Source organism: Aspergillus saccharolyticus (assembly GCF_003184585.1).
Source record: "Aspergillus saccharolyticus JOP 1030-1 unplaced genomic scaffold BP01scaffold_31, whole genome shotgun sequence".
Classification (NCBI taxonomy): Eukaryota; Fungi; Ascomycota; class Eurotiomycetes; order Eurotiales; family Aspergillaceae; genus Aspergillus; species Aspergillus saccharolyticus.
In genome coordinates this window covers 98,513-112,160 of record NW_020290641.1, presented here as the reverse complement: position 1 = coordinate 112,160, position 13,648 = coordinate 98,513, and the positions used below count along the sequence as shown (strand labels likewise).

The 13,648-nt window shown below is 52.0% G+C and overlaps 9 protein-coding genes across 9 annotated transcripts; 5 read left to right on the top strand and 4 right to left on the bottom strand.

Annotated features, from left to right (window-relative positions):
- Nucleotides 1-77: 77 nt before the first annotated feature.
- Nucleotides 78-2,545, bottom strand: BP01DRAFT_345889 (putative MFS multidrug transporter). The gene is made up of 2 exons (XM_025573611.1): nucleotides 486-2,545; nucleotides 78-434 (listed from the first exon to the last, which is right to left on the bottom strand). Exons 1-2 carry the CDS (start codon nucleotides 2,197-2,199, stop codon nucleotides 316-318), a joined length of 1,833 nt encoding a protein of 610 aa, XP_025428816.1. The 5' UTR covers nucleotides 2,200-2,545; the 3' UTR covers nucleotides 78-315.
- A 1,495-nt stretch (nucleotides 2,546-4,040) lies between these two features.
- BP01DRAFT_124844 (uncharacterized protein) lies at nucleotides 4,041-5,005 on the bottom strand. The gene has a single exon (XM_025570433.1). The coding sequence runs from the start codon at nucleotides 4,792-4,794 to the stop codon at nucleotides 4,462-4,464; it is 333 nt and encodes a 110-aa protein (XP_025428815.1). The 5' UTR covers nucleotides 4,795-5,005; the 3' UTR covers nucleotides 4,041-4,461.
- Nucleotides 5,006-6,241: 1,236 nt separating this feature from the next.
- BP01DRAFT_367811 (uncharacterized protein) lies at nucleotides 6,242-6,652 on the top strand (the record flags this gene model as incomplete). The annotated part of the gene is made up of 1 exon (XM_025576479.1): nucleotides 6,242-6,652. One exon carries the CDS (start codon nucleotides 6,242-6,244, stop codon nucleotides 6,650-6,652), a length of 411 nt encoding a protein of 136 aa, XP_025428814.1.
- A 108-nt stretch (nucleotides 6,653-6,760) lies between these two features.
- BP01DRAFT_393862 (uncharacterized protein) lies at nucleotides 6,761-7,576 on the top strand (the record flags this gene model as incomplete). The annotated part of the gene is made up of 2 exons (XM_025578269.1): nucleotides 6,761-7,042; nucleotides 7,117-7,576. The coding sequence occupies 2 exons, from the start codon at nucleotides 6,761-6,763 to the stop codon at nucleotides 7,270-7,272; spliced, it is 438 nt and encodes a 145-aa protein (XP_025428813.1). The 3' UTR covers nucleotides 7,273-7,576.
- Nucleotides 7,577-7,910: 334 nt separating this feature from the next.
- BP01DRAFT_359067 (oxidoreductase, short chain dehydrogenase/reductase family) lies at nucleotides 7,911-9,057 on the top strand. The gene has a single exon (XM_025575580.1). It carries the CDS (start codon nucleotides 8,048-8,050, stop codon nucleotides 8,789-8,791), a length of 744 nt encoding a protein of 247 aa, XP_025428812.1. The 5' UTR covers nucleotides 7,911-8,047; the 3' UTR covers nucleotides 8,792-9,057.
- A 277-nt stretch (nucleotides 9,058-9,334) lies between these two features.
- BP01DRAFT_345882 (type 1 glutamine amidotransferase) lies at nucleotides 9,335-10,314 on the top strand (the record flags this gene model as incomplete). Its single annotated transcript, XM_025573610.1, has 3 exons — nucleotides 9,335-9,623; nucleotides 9,674-9,900; nucleotides 10,024-10,314. Exons 1-3 carry the CDS (start codon nucleotides 9,383-9,385, stop codon nucleotides 10,312-10,314), a joined length of 759 nt encoding a protein of 252 aa, XP_025428811.1. The 5' UTR covers nucleotides 9,335-9,382.
- A 171-nt stretch (nucleotides 10,315-10,485) lies between these two features.
- Nucleotides 10,486-11,445, bottom strand: BP01DRAFT_359066 (OPI10 family protein). The gene has a single exon (XM_025575579.1). It carries the CDS (start codon nucleotides 11,240-11,242, stop codon nucleotides 10,577-10,579), a length of 666 nt encoding a protein of 221 aa, XP_025428810.1. The 5' UTR covers nucleotides 11,243-11,445; the 3' UTR covers nucleotides 10,486-10,576.
- Nucleotides 11,446-11,454: 9 nt separating this feature from the next.
- Nucleotides 11,455-13,092, top strand: BP01DRAFT_124809 (thiamine pyrophosphokinase-related protein). The gene is made up of 3 exons (XM_025570432.1): nucleotides 11,455-11,609; nucleotides 11,681-11,730; nucleotides 11,785-13,092. Exons 2-3 carry the CDS (start codon nucleotides 11,690-11,692, stop codon nucleotides 12,722-12,724), a joined length of 981 nt encoding a protein of 326 aa, XP_025428809.1. The 5' UTR covers nucleotides 11,455-11,609; nucleotides 11,681-11,689; the 3' UTR covers nucleotides 12,725-13,092.
- On the bottom strand, nucleotides 12,758-13,626 carry BP01DRAFT_324457 (DNA-directed RNA polymerase core subunit RPB8). Its single transcript, XM_025572832.1, has 2 exons — nucleotides 13,177-13,626; nucleotides 12,758-13,082 (listed from the first exon to the last, which is right to left on the bottom strand). Exons 1-2 carry the CDS (start codon nucleotides 13,503-13,505, stop codon nucleotides 12,977-12,979), a joined length of 435 nt encoding a protein of 144 aa, XP_025428808.1. The 5' UTR covers nucleotides 13,506-13,626; the 3' UTR covers nucleotides 12,758-12,976.
- Between the last annotated feature and the right edge of the window lie 22 nt (nucleotides 13,627-13,648).

The following is a 13,648-nucleotide window of genomic DNA, read 5'->3' as shown; positions in this document are numbered from 1 at the left end:
CGGGGGAAGTCGGCGAGAGGCTAGTCCCAATTAGTCTAGTGCAAAACACCCCCGGTCCAACCGCGGAAAACAACATCCTTGTATTCTACCTAGTATCTACTACTCCTTATCTACTTAAGTTTCAATATGCTTTTGAAAGGGTATATCACCTTGTACCACCACTTAGATCACGCAGCATGATCTCAAGATCTATGCGACCTCGCAGTCTTGAATACAGCCTCACGGCTGGGACTCTACTCGTTACAGTTGCCAGCGACAATCGCCTTCTCGCAGGCGACGTCATGAAGGATACATATCGGACTCGGCGGACAACGATTACGCCTTGCTTCCTAGTCTGGGCAGGCGAACGCGGAGATGAAGCAGAAGCATGAGGGTACCCCATACCGCAGCGGAAAAGAAAGTTACCCGAAGAGCGGCGGCATACGCCCCGATCACTGCAAAGGCGTTAGTGGCTGCTCCACAAGACCTAGATTCAATCCACTTACCCTGGTGTTGGCTGAGAGGGTCCAAGTTAGCAATAGCTTGCACGGACTTACGGACCAGCAGAATCACTTCGTCCTTGTTGGTGCCAGTAACCCTTTCGTCAAGCTGGTATAGCAGACTGTTCTGGAAAATCCAGCTGCTTGTTGCCACCCCCATGACGGATCCCAGGTTTCTCCACAAGCCCAAGGTTGTCGTAGCCACAGCCTGGTCCTCTTGTTCGGAGGTCGCGAGAACTGATACCATTAGCGAAGGGAACGCAAACCCCTGGCCCAGGCTCGACAATGAAACGCAAATCATGGCAACCACATCCGGAGTCTCCACCCCTATGGTGGCGGCTGCTATACCTCCTAGAAGGAGACACACATCGCCAATCATGACTGTCGGCTTCAGTCGCTTGGTCCAGGTAATCAGAAACCCAGTTAATACACTCGAGAAGGTTACTGCAAGTGTAGAAGCGACCAGCCGAAGGCCAGAGTCCGTAGGCGAGGCTAATTTCACTGCCTGAAAGTAGAGAGGCGCATTGAATACCATAGTATTGACCGAGATCGCCCCGAAGAAGTTCCCAAAGATGAGGCTGGCGCGCGGCTCTTTCAGCAGGAGCGAGATCGGCATGACTCCGCGCTCCACGTTACGCTCATAGCGAACAAAAAGAACCGCGAAGACGAGGAAAGAGATGAGGGAGGTGATGACGATCGGATGGGTCCAGCTGAACACATTGCCGCCCAGGTTAAGTCCCATAATGAGCGAGGTAACCGCTAGTACCAAGAGGAACGACCCCATAAGGTCAATGTTCTTCAGCAGCTCGAGAAACGTCAGACGCTGCGTCTTGGCTCGTTTCCGGCCCAGGTCGGCGGGCACAGTCCAGGCTGCCACGATGAAGTAGACGAAGATGAAGGGTAGCTGTACGAGGAAAGCGCCTCTCCATCCTACTTTATCGCATAGATAACCGCCAAATGCAAGCCCAAGACAGCCACCCAGGCCAAGACAGAGGTTGATGTAGGATTGGTAGACCCCTCGATACTCCAAGCGAACGAGGTCGCTGGAAAGAATCATGCCCATGGAGAAGACGCCACCGGCACCCATGCCGCAGAACGCCCGGGCTGCAATAAAGCTCAGCATGCTCTGGGCAGCCGCACACCAGGCTGTGGTGAGGAAGAAGACGGTGATTGCAAAGAGATAAACTGGCTTTCTTCCCACAGTGTCGGAGATGCGTCCAAACAGAGGTAGAAAAGCTGTAGATGTCAACAGAAACGCCGTCGAAAGCCATGAGGCTGAATTGGAGGCATGGAAGTGCGAAGTGATGACTGGGTGGCTAGAAGCCATCAGGGTGGAATCGAAGAAGCCGATGATGTAGCCCATCATGACTCCCCCGAAGATGAGCCAGAACCGCCATGGAGAGACATTGATGAAGCGCGAGGCATATTCGCTGGCTTGTTGTCTCTGGCCCGCCTCTGGATCATTGGTCCCTTTCCCATCATCCTCGGGTGCTGGGGGAAGTGCCTCTAAACTGGGCTCAATATCAGGCCCTTGAGGTATTGAGGCGACCTTGGTAAGACCAAGCAGTGCTGCGCTATCCCCGACGGTGAGTGCTGAGGGGGATAGACATGAATCAGCCTCATTGTGTCCGGAATGACAGGTATAAGATGGTTGAGTGAGGGGACCATTCAACAGCGGTGTTGATTCTGTGGCATCGGACGCCACATGGGAGACAGTCATAATCGTGAGGAAATGTGTATCAAAGCTAATGTTTGTCCAAAAGTACTTAAGGAACCATGAAAACCCAGAAAAAGGCAGCAAACTTTTTTCAACCAACTTTTCCGTGCGAAGAAAGAATGAGAAGCCTGGGAGGCAGGCGAGGGGTTGCGGAAGGGTTCTTGAATGATAGGATTGATATCCGTGAAATTATAGAGAGAGAAATCTGGCCAGCGGCGCGGGGACACATAAGACTGCATGGGGATGCATCGTGCACGGAGCGGCGGGGACCAGAAAGCCGCTCTAGCCTCAAATTACTGTACTTGCGATATGGCTGCGAAAAGAGGGGAAGAGAGAAAGAAGGGGAGAGTTCCACCCGCCGCGGGTTCCGAAAATTTTTTGACCTTGCCGTTACCGAGTTTGCCTGTTGTGACTCAATTCAAGATGCAGACCGCTGTGTCTCTTCCTGCAACCCGATGTCGGTCCCCAATTGAGGTTGTCTGATTTGTTGGAGATGGAGTCATCCGACCCAGAAGTTGCATCTGGTTCTAGACTGAATGAGGTTTAGTCGCTGGAGCTCTCCGATGCCACTGCCGGCCTTAACTTATACACTCACTGAGGCAATTACTACCTATCGAGCTGCAAATACTGTCAACCTACCAGGTCAATCTGCTTCATGAACAATCTTAGCACATCTACGAACTCAAAACCCATTGATAGCCTGTCCTCAGGGAAAGTCAAAACACTTCGAATATGCCTAGAGAGCTTGTACTTGAAACCGAAGCTTCGGTCCCTGGTAAGCTGTAACTAGTCCATAAGTACCGACACTAGAGACCTGCAGTCCGCATGCCGGGAAATTGGTCTTGTGGTACAGCACCACAGCAAAAGCAAACTTCCGTTCCCACGAATCTGGCGACTTGCATGCGAGCCACATTGTTTCACAGCATACCTTGGTTCTGAGCAGAAAAAGTACTTGCGCACTTTTAATTCTACGATTACCTAGTAGTCATACTCCACCCTTTCCTACAACTAACTTTATCGTAGTTTAAGTCTATGCATAAAATAAGTCTCGAATAGGTTTTTTTCAAAACAAATCACCACTTGCGGGAGGCTTTAGCTTGCTGACCCTGGAGAACTTCTAAGAAATTGGCCAACCTTAGGGATTTTCGCCCTAAATCAAGTTCGACGTGGTCCAGAGTTCCTAGTGAGCTTGAAGGTTGCTCATAGAAGCCAGTCAATTATTCAGACCACGTTAAGGGTATGCCAAGCATAAGCTTAACGTGAGCTAGAATCGCTATGTCGGTGGGTACAAGTGATGGAGTTTAAAAGAGAAGCTGGGCCCTAAAGGCATGCATGTCGGTACGGAGTTATAGCTGGCCAGTCACTAGTACTAAGGCCTTGATGGCCCATATCAACGGCTGTCATGCTTTGTGGAATGCTTGCCGTAGTGCTGAATTATACAGGGGACCTTGAAGCACTCGCCTCTGGGAAGGCGTTGAATGTTGCAGTGTTGGAACGGTATCGAGGCCTTCATACCTAGCTTGCTGGTAATAGAAGTGGAATCTATGAGATTTGTCTGTCATTAGATCGAGGCAATGGTGAATCTGAACATAAGACATAGAAAACGATATATTTGATATGCGACTGCTAGAGGTTCTGGTAAAGGATGCTGTTCGCATGCCGTAGACTTTCCATTCGACTTGGTGATGTGCAAGCTTTCGCGGATATTGAAAGGGTCGGTCAGTCAACTCTTCGTCAATCTTTGTCCACCCGTTGTGTAAAATAAGGCAATCCATTTTCTGGCTGATAGTACTATCTGGGCTTTTTTTACAAGATGTAACATGAAGTAATATTTACTAGAAGAAGGCTTTGAGACATCGCAAAGATAACTAGACAATAGCAATTAGAGCAGCTGGAAGCCTGAGATAAAGATAGTATCCCAAGTACATTTTGACTAGACTAAGTTCAGTTACGTTCCCGACACCCAATATAACCTGCTACAGCACCTATTGCCAACCCCAGCGTGATTGCAGGGCGCGCGATCCCCAATCAGTGGAACAAATCAACAGAATGCAAGAGCGACATCAAGCTTCTGGAAAATCCACGTTGCCTGCCTTGGTCGTTCTCCATATCCACGAAATCCAATTCTTCCCATAAGTCGTGCGCACTGGCGAATGCACCCTTCGTCCAACATCGTTCAATAATTGGACCAAGCCAGTGAGTCTCAGTGCTGGTAAGGGCCTCCCTTTGTGACCCCTACCACTGCTAAGCTCCAACGGAAGATCCTTAAATATGGTTATCAAACTCGGATTTCTCTCCGACCACCACTTCATATATCACAGCTCCCAACTGGCCAATATCTGTATCTATGGAATACCCTGCCCAGTCAGCCGTCTCCATACAGGTGTCAAGAGGCGGTAGCATGGACTCCGTAAAATCACATATCTTGACTTTCAAATCGACATCTCGAAGGAGCTTGCGGGTGGCAATGTCTGTGAAAATAACCCGCCGATCATGAACTTGTGCCAATGAGGGAGCCATGGAACGAAACCAGGAGAGTTGGAGAGACTTTGATGGTTGATTTTGAGTTGAGTAGGAACGTAGTTCACCATTTCCCATCAGGCAGGATTTAGTGGCATTCCTCGAGTAACCCAAGAAGGGGACAACACCGTCGCAGCTATCTCAGCGCTCATAGATAGCTTGCTCATGCTGGACTGATTCGATGTTTGCTTCCACTTCTTCGTCGCTGCTTATGCTCAGCTAATGGGTTCAACATGATGGGAGGGCGTCGTGTAGTGCCATTACTCTTGTAGAGGAGGATGACAATGAGAGGATGAGTGTTTCACAATTGTGTGCTTGCGGACTGCGAGTACAATGAAGGTGTAGTGATGGGGTCCTGGAGAGGCACGTGATCTCCTCTCCCGGATAATACTGGGTCCGTGCATTGACTAGGCCACAGCCTTAACCGCGATGCATGCTTTTACCGAATCTGGAAATTCCGCCCGTCGACGCTCGGGCAGTCCCCGCACTCGCCGGGTTTGCAGTTCGGAGTCTTGGAACTCTTTGTCGCACTTGGCACGGCTCCACATAGTCTCTGCTATGAATACCCTTACCTTTTTACCAGAGTAAGATTAGTACTATTACTATTATAGAACACAAGGGAAGTAGTCGAATTACTACTAGACAGAATGGTAAGAAGATAGAGCTATTCAGAACAATTAAGTACCCGATTAGTTCTCTCTCTTTCTTTGTATGAGTATATCCTAAGCTGCTGTAATAAACACGTATAACTCAACCCCATCTCAGTAGCAATATTGCTCAACGCAGGCTTCACATTATCTTCTATGAAGGTTCATTTAAGCTCTGGTAAACAGACAGCTATTATGGTCAAGACTTATCGACAGAAGTACTATTCTATGATATATAAGGCATTTCCCAATACATAGTAGATCCTTGAGAAAAGAAATACTGTAATATGGTTCAACATTTGTAAACACTCGATGTCTGTATATACCTTGACACGGCGCACTACATGGACCTAGCGGTTCTGAATATATACTTCATCAGACTTGTCGACTTGTAAGCTTAGTAGGCGGCCAGGGAGTAATGGTATATACTGTGTGTAATAATGTCACTTAGCTTTGTTTAAGTACTTCTGCCACAGACACCCTATATTAAAATCAGACAACAGTTTTGACACAACGAAAATCACTGCACAAGTCAGTGTCATTGGATGTCAGGCCCTAGTGCCCATCCAGTAATCGGACACATAGAAGATAATACGTAGTGAATATGAGCAGTAAAAGATAGTTAGGCACAGTACCTTGTCACCAACAATGAAGATTGCATTGGATCTCCTAATTTAGTGGAAATACTCATTGACAGCCCAACAGATTCATACCCTAAGTCACACTCACTCCGGATACTCAGGCATATGAGGCAGAGCATTTTTACAATGGTAGCACCCATGGCCGATGTGCATGCAGCAGAAGCCATCCAGCGGCGAGGCACCGCCGCCCAGACGCGGTATGTGCGGGGTTACAGCAGCTTGCAAGGGAGAGACACAATGCGTGTCTCTCCATCGTCCCAGGCTGTAATCCTCAGCCTCGCCTTGCCTCTCCTCGCAGCTGCCGCCAATGATCCGGGCTACCGTGCTTCCCTACCCTTCCGCCCTGAGAACGTGACACTTCTTCACGACCCGTATTACTGGGTGGGATCGTATTACAATGGGACAACCGAGTTAGAATTGATGCCCTACACGGGCTTAGCAGCGAAATGCAGCACCCAATGCCCGTTGCTCGCCAATACCACGACCACCGTACAATATGACACGATCCTCGCTCTGACTGAGCCAAGCAAATACAAGAACGCCAATGATCCCATGAATGCCTTTCTCCTGCGCTGGGATACTGGCTTTGACTTTTCTTCGATCACTACCTTGGACTGGCCACTCCAAGAGCTCCCCTCCTTACAATGAGGCTATCTGTCTTCCGAGTATGTCACTTTCCCCACCCCCGGGCGATTCGCTTACGCCTGCTCCGAAATGTGGAACCATAGAGAGCTGACTAGAGTATGAGGTAGCCCTATGTATCGTTACGAGGAAGGCGGCGGTGGAGATTGGTTCAATTGGGTACTGAACACTACCACTCAAAGCCCCCCATATCGTCTCTCGAGTACCATTACCGCATACTACAGCGGCAACGCAGACCTTAGAGCCAACATGATCAACTGTACCAGCACAGAGATGGTTCCGTGGTTGGTTGACCCGAGCCCCTGGGCCCCGAACGATAACGTCACCTATGTGTCTCCGTCGCCGGCTTTGTCGGTTAGTCTGGAATTTGACGGAGAGACGGCGAACTACACAATCGTGGGTACTTTGATGGCATTCGAACCTATCCGAACGGAACCCAACGATCTGACGGACTAACTGCCCACGGGCAGTTCATCTTGCGCTTCGCGGGCGTCCTGGATGCTTACCATTCGGACATTTTGGCCAACGACACCGCCACCCCAACCTGGCTGCGCACTGTCGGGGTCAATAACAACTCGCCTAATATTGGGTATACGGGGACGGCGGGCGGGACAAAAGCCGTATAGGGGTCGGCGACGGCTTGCGCTGTAGTCCTGACCCTGGTGGTGCAGCTTGTCCTCGAATAACCACTTGGTGTAGAGCTACCCCGATGTCTCACGGACAGCGCCTAGATACCACTTGATTCTGAGCTTTATGTCATAAGTGGACTATAAAACATACTATAATGTTGACTGTATACCATCAAGCTACTATAGCAGAGATCATACTTACTGGACTTTTATAATATCAGACCTAAGTTTAGACCACTAAGGTATTTCCATACACTTGGAGCTTAACTCATAAGTATCTGATAAGTCATGGCGATTCAAAAGTAGGCTTTTTGATATGCAGTATGCAGATGGCGGACTACCTACAATGACTGAGCAGCGGGATGCTTTCCCGATCACGTCAATCGTGCGGACATCATAAGTAGAGCTCAACCATACTGTGTACGCGCCAGGTTATTATCCGAAAGGGTCAGCTTACACCACGGCATTTTTCGTGGCTTTTCACGGAATTCGATCCCAGCTTAGGTTCGTGACGTCAATGGAGGCAAATCCCAGCGGATGTAGCCGGATCCTTTGTTCGGACCTTGTCTGCTCCACATGCCGGTAAGCCTCCAATCGTCGATCATTCTGATCGATGATTCGGCGGCGAAGTGGCTCCAATAAGGAGGTAAAAAAAAAGTCGACAGTGTGCTACTTGAAGGGCATTCCTTGAAGGATTTCCTCGCAATTGAATCATCGTCTAATCTAACCCCTCCCTAATATCCGCTAAGACCAATCCGTGCATCCGATAATCATGCCCTCTATCCAAGGCTCAACTGTGCTTATCATTGGCGGTAGTTCTGGCATCGGCTACGGCGTTGCCGCGAAGTGCATCGCCGAGGGAGCCAGAGTTCACATCGCCTCGTCCAACGAGTTCAAAGTCAACTCGAGCGTCCAGTCCCTGAAAGACACAACCGCCGGCGGCGATGCCCCAGTATTCGGGCATGTATGCGATCTATCCAGCCGGGATGTCGAACGGAACCTCGAGCAGTTATTGAGCGCCGTCGACGGCCCGATCGACCACATTGTGTTCACAGCCGGGGACAGCCTTGCCATCGCACCCCTGGACACGATCAACCTTGATATGATCCACAAGGCAGGGCAGGTCCGCTTCGCAGCGCCCCTGCTGACGGCAAAACTCGCACCCCGCTTCATGAGACCGGGGTATCAGTCCTCGCTCACCCTGACTACCGGGGCGGGCTCTGAGAGGCCGCATCCGAATTGGTCGTTGATCGCGGGATATCTGACGGGCTTGCATGGACTCACCCGCAACTTGGCTTTGGATCTCAAACCGCTCCGTGTCAACTTGGTGAGCCCGGGGGCGGTGGTAACTCCTATGTGGGGAGAGAAGGGTCCATCAGACGATCTGAAGAATCATACTACGCTCGGCAAACTCGGCACTCCCGAGGAGGTTGCTGAAGCCTATGTCTATCTGATGAAGGACACCAATGCCACTGGGAGTTGTATCAGTACCAACGGGGGGTCTTTGTTGGTGTAGCGGGAAAGCACGCTTAAGGTCCGTCCTCTTCAGCAGGCCGTAGATGATCGGCTGAGGTAAAGCGAATGCACAGTTCTCGCAGTTAAGAACCTCATTGGTAACGCTCAATTTTGGGTACCTCGTCATTTTGTTTTGATGCACTCTATCATATCTCAATTCGAAGTTTCGATCGCGCAGGTCATAGTGAGAAACATTGTGCTTGGCTATCGTGATCATATAGTGTTCAAGAACAGTTGAGATGCAAATGCAGACCCCGCATGGTTCACTTCAATTTACTCTACCCCAAGGCATTACTTCTCCTTGGAGACAACGGGTAACTTAGTATGAGGGGAGATAATGTAAAAATCGCGGGGCGGTGGCAGATCCCTCTGAAGCCGCTTATTTCTCCCCCGCTCGCCGAGGCCACCCCGCCATCCAGCATCTACTGTACACTACTTAGGTATATTTGTCGTACTTACGGAAGACTGCAAGGTTCAAGGTTGTATATCAAAACACACTATATCTCCTTTCCTCCTCCTCCTCCTCCTCCCCCTCCCCCCACCCTTCCACTCCACCCAATTCATCAACATTCCACAATCTACCCCACCAACAATGGCCCCCCAACTCCGTATCGCCATCCTCGAATGCGACACCCCCGTCGACAAAATCAACGCCAAATATGGAGGCTACCGCGGTGTTTTTACGAGACTGCTACAAGAAAGTACGGTCGCCCTCAACCAGCCTGAGCGACTGGACCCGGAGACCGGCCTGGACATTTCCGGCTGGGACGTCGTGACAGCCCAGGAGTATCCCAACCTGGAAGATGTAGACGCCATCGTTCTGAGTGGATCGAGTAAGTGCTCCTACTTCAGCCCCCTGGTCCTCAATGACTCATCCGCACAGAACACGATTCCTTCGCCGACCACCCCTGGATCCTCAAGCTCGTAGACTTCACTCGACGAGCATACGAGGACCCGCGCATCAAGATCTTCGCCATCTGCTTCGGGCACCAGATCCTCGCCCGCGCACTGGGGGTCAAGGTAGGCCGGAACCCGAAAGGGTGGGAGCTGGCCGTGTGCGAGGTAGATCTCTCTGAGACAGGGAGGGAGGTGTTTGGTGTGGATAAATTGGTGAGTTTGGGCCCTCGTCTGTTTACCTATCAATCAAACAGAGCCCCCCACGCAAACTCAAGCTTTTATCTTCTGTCCCTTTTCCTCATGTGGAATGTGCTAATCTATTGATTATCCATTCAGCGCATCCACCAAATGCACCAAGACATCGCTTACGGGTATCCGTCCGAGGTGGTCTCGCTGGGCTCCTCGCCGACGTGCGCGGTGCAGGGCATGTACATCCCCGGGAAGATGATCACGGTGCAGGGCCACCCGGAGTTTCGCGAGGATATCATGGACGAGCTGATTCGGTTGCGGACGGCGAGTGGGCTGTTCTCGCAGGAGATGGCGGCGGATGCGGCGAGGCGGGCGGGGCTGGCACATGATGGGGTGGTTATTACGGTGGCGTTTTTGAAGCTTGTGCTTGGATTGTGATCACACCTTCTTCTCACAGTGTTGATGGGGTTGGGAACGGATTGCTTAGACTATATAATAGAGTTGTCCATATAGACTTACCAGACTGATTTAACCAGACTTGGAGGAGTGCCCGACTTCCACTATAAGCACTTCCCGAGGAATCTGATAAAAGAAAATTGGTATCATTGCTACACAGAAGCGTGGTATCTGAAGCTGAATCGTACATGCTAAACTGTTCAAACCTGCGCACTCCCCCCCCCACCATTGGAAAAACAGCTCCCTACCCCGTAGCACCAGGGTCCTCTCTCTCCAAAAACGACGGATCCATCTCGACCCTCCTCTCAAACTTCCTCCACCAATCCTGAAAACTCTTCAGCGGCACTACATCCTGCCCCTTATCCGAGCTGGCAAAGCTTGCCAGAAAGTTGAACGCATTCCCAATAATCCTCTGCGCCAGGACCTTCGTACTGATCTGCTTCTGCTGTGCCCTGACGGGTGTCAACGCCATCGACATTGCGCCGGAAGCGTCACTGCTGCTGCCAGCCGATTGGTCCTCCGCCTCCAGTGCCGCCAACTGCGGCGCAACCGCCTGGACGGGCTCGATCGATATCCCCAGCGTGACCATCGCGGAGGACAGCGAGGAGATCGTCTCCGGGGGTGGCGGACGGACTTTGAAGATGGCAGAGGGTCGCTCGTTGGCCAATGCGCCGATAAAACGAAACTGCGATGCCCCGGGGGCATTCTGGGCGGTGGGGAATTGGAGGTAGATGGCGGCGGCGGTGTCCGGGGGGAGGACGGTGCCCGGGAGGAAGAACACCACTAACTCATCGAAGGCCGGGGTGTGGGGGAAGGTGAAGGCGAATTTGGTGGGTTGGCCGTTGGGTTGGCCGTCGACGGGGACGATGTCGGTTAGACAGGGTCGGCCGGGGATGATGACGGAGAACATCTTTTTGTTGTTGTTGGTTTCAATTGCTGTCGGGTATCATGGACGCTAGGAAGGAGTGGTGTATATGGTTGTGGGATTTGAAAGCCGTACTAGACAGCAAGGATCGGAAGGGATCTCAATGCATGTTATGAGGTATGTATTTGAGGATTGTTGGGAGTCTTTGTACGACGGGCGGTGCTGTGTACTGTAGAAGAAGAAGAAATTCCTGGGGCTTTCGTTCTAGGATGGAAACGCAAAGAAGCCGGCAGTGACGAAATCGGGCGGGTTGCCCTTATCGATAAGGGTTCTTCTCCCCGGGAGACGGAGACTAAGTTACCTTACTGTAAGATGAAAAGTAAGTTAAACCGCAGTTGCGGTGTAAATACAGGTGACTCAAACATCCCATAAATTGCTGCATTGCTACTGTTGGTATATAACCTAACGCGCACTCGTCTGCAGTCCTTCAAAATGGGCAAATCCAATCTCGACCTGGTCAAAGAATGCGACCGGTATTGACCCCCTTCCCTCCCTTCCCAGACCCAGAAAAAAGCTCACCACGGTAGATTCCCGTATCACCAAGATGACCCCGCCTTCTACGCCTCCCACCTCCAGAACTACCACGCCCTCAAAGTCACCGGCTGCGACGCCGTGCTTGGCTACATCCTCAACTCCGTCGTGCACAAATTCCCCTGGCCGCAAGGCCACTGGGCCATCGACGCCGCCAACCGGACCGTCACGCTCGTGACCGGCCCCGATGCCACCCCGGCCCAACGCAGCGCCCAGGTCGCCCAGACTCTCGCCGAGGCCGTGCGGCAGGACACCTTCCAGCTCTTGCGCGGCTGGCGCAACGAGATGTATCCGGTGTACGGGCCGGGCGGGGAGTTTCTGTTCGAGATGGAGCGGTCGGCCACCCCGCTGTTCGGCGTGGTCTCGTACGGGGTGCACGCCACATGCTATGTCGACGACGGCCACAGCACGGGGGGAGGACTGCGTCTCTGGATCCCACGACGGTCGCGCACGAAGCAGACGTACCCGGGAATGCTGGATAATTCGGTCGCCGGGGGCATGAGCTCGCACGAGAAGCCCTTCGAGTGTCTCGTGCGGGAGGCCAGCGAAGAGGCGTCGCTGCCGGAGGAGGTGACGAGGGCAAATGCGCGCGCCGCGGGGTGCGTCACCTACTTCTACGTGCGGGGCGCGAACGCCGGCGGCGAGACCGACCTGCTGCAGCCCGAGGTGGAATATATCTACGACGTGAAGCTCGGCGCCGACGTGGTCTTGAAGCCGTGTGATACCGAGGTGGAGGAGTTCCACTTGCTGTCGGTTGAGGAGACCCAGCAGGCCCTGGCGAACGGCGAGTTCAAGCCCAACTGCGCCGTGGTGTTGATCGATTTCTTCATCCGCCACGGCATTCTGACCGCTGAGAACGAGCCGGACTTCCTGGAGATCCAGGCCCGGATACACCGTCGACTGGAGTTCCCCACCGCATCGCACGCGATGATATAGGAGGGAAACGAGACTCCGGCATTTGTAGAGCAAACATGACATGTGATAGAAAGATCTCGAGATATTTAGTGGTTCTATTTGATATACCCATTTCACCAATCAAACGCCAGCGCTGCAATCGAAACACCCCAATCAATGCATACAGACTTTTTCTTTCTTTTTCTGACCACCACCCCAGACTCTGATCGAGCCGGAGCGCTTCGACAGCCCACAAGAGCCAGGGAATCCAAAACGTCAAGCAAAAATTCGTCCTCATTTCTTCAGAAGCAGGTAGACATAGTCGATCCTCAAGGGAGCGAGCTTCTTGTAGGGGCCCTCGAGATAGAGCAACAATCCACCGAAAGAGGTGAAAACAGCCCTGTCAATCATCTGAGTTAGCCAACATCCAACATCCAACATCCACCAGCCGTTAACGCCAACATGACTCAAGCGCGTCCCCGGACACCACATACATGTTTCCCGAAGTCGAGCCCTCCTCGAACCGATAAACCTTGCCGTGGCAGACGTAGTCGTAGTCGTTGGCCAGGGTCTGCTCGCCCATGCCCACCTCCTTCCAGCCCGCCTTGCCCGAGTCGTCCTTGCCGTCCAGCGACAGAGTCGACGCCAGAGCCATGTTGAGCGACTCCCCGACGACGCACGGGTACAGCTCGGTGTTGACGTCCAGCGTGAAGGTCGTCAGGTTATCCGACGAGGTGCAGGTGAGGCGCGACACGCGGTCATATTTCTGCTGGTTGATCGCCGTGATGGTGAAAGTGTCTTCGAAGAGGAGTGGGTCCGACATGGTGGGCAAGAAATTGTGTGAGTGAGTGTAGGTATGCGGCCTTGATCGAACGGTATGTGTCGAGGGATGTAATTCTGGATTGGGGGCCCAGGTTGAAGAAAGAAAGAGTTTTGGATTGAGGTTCGCGCGGGAAGGAATCCGAC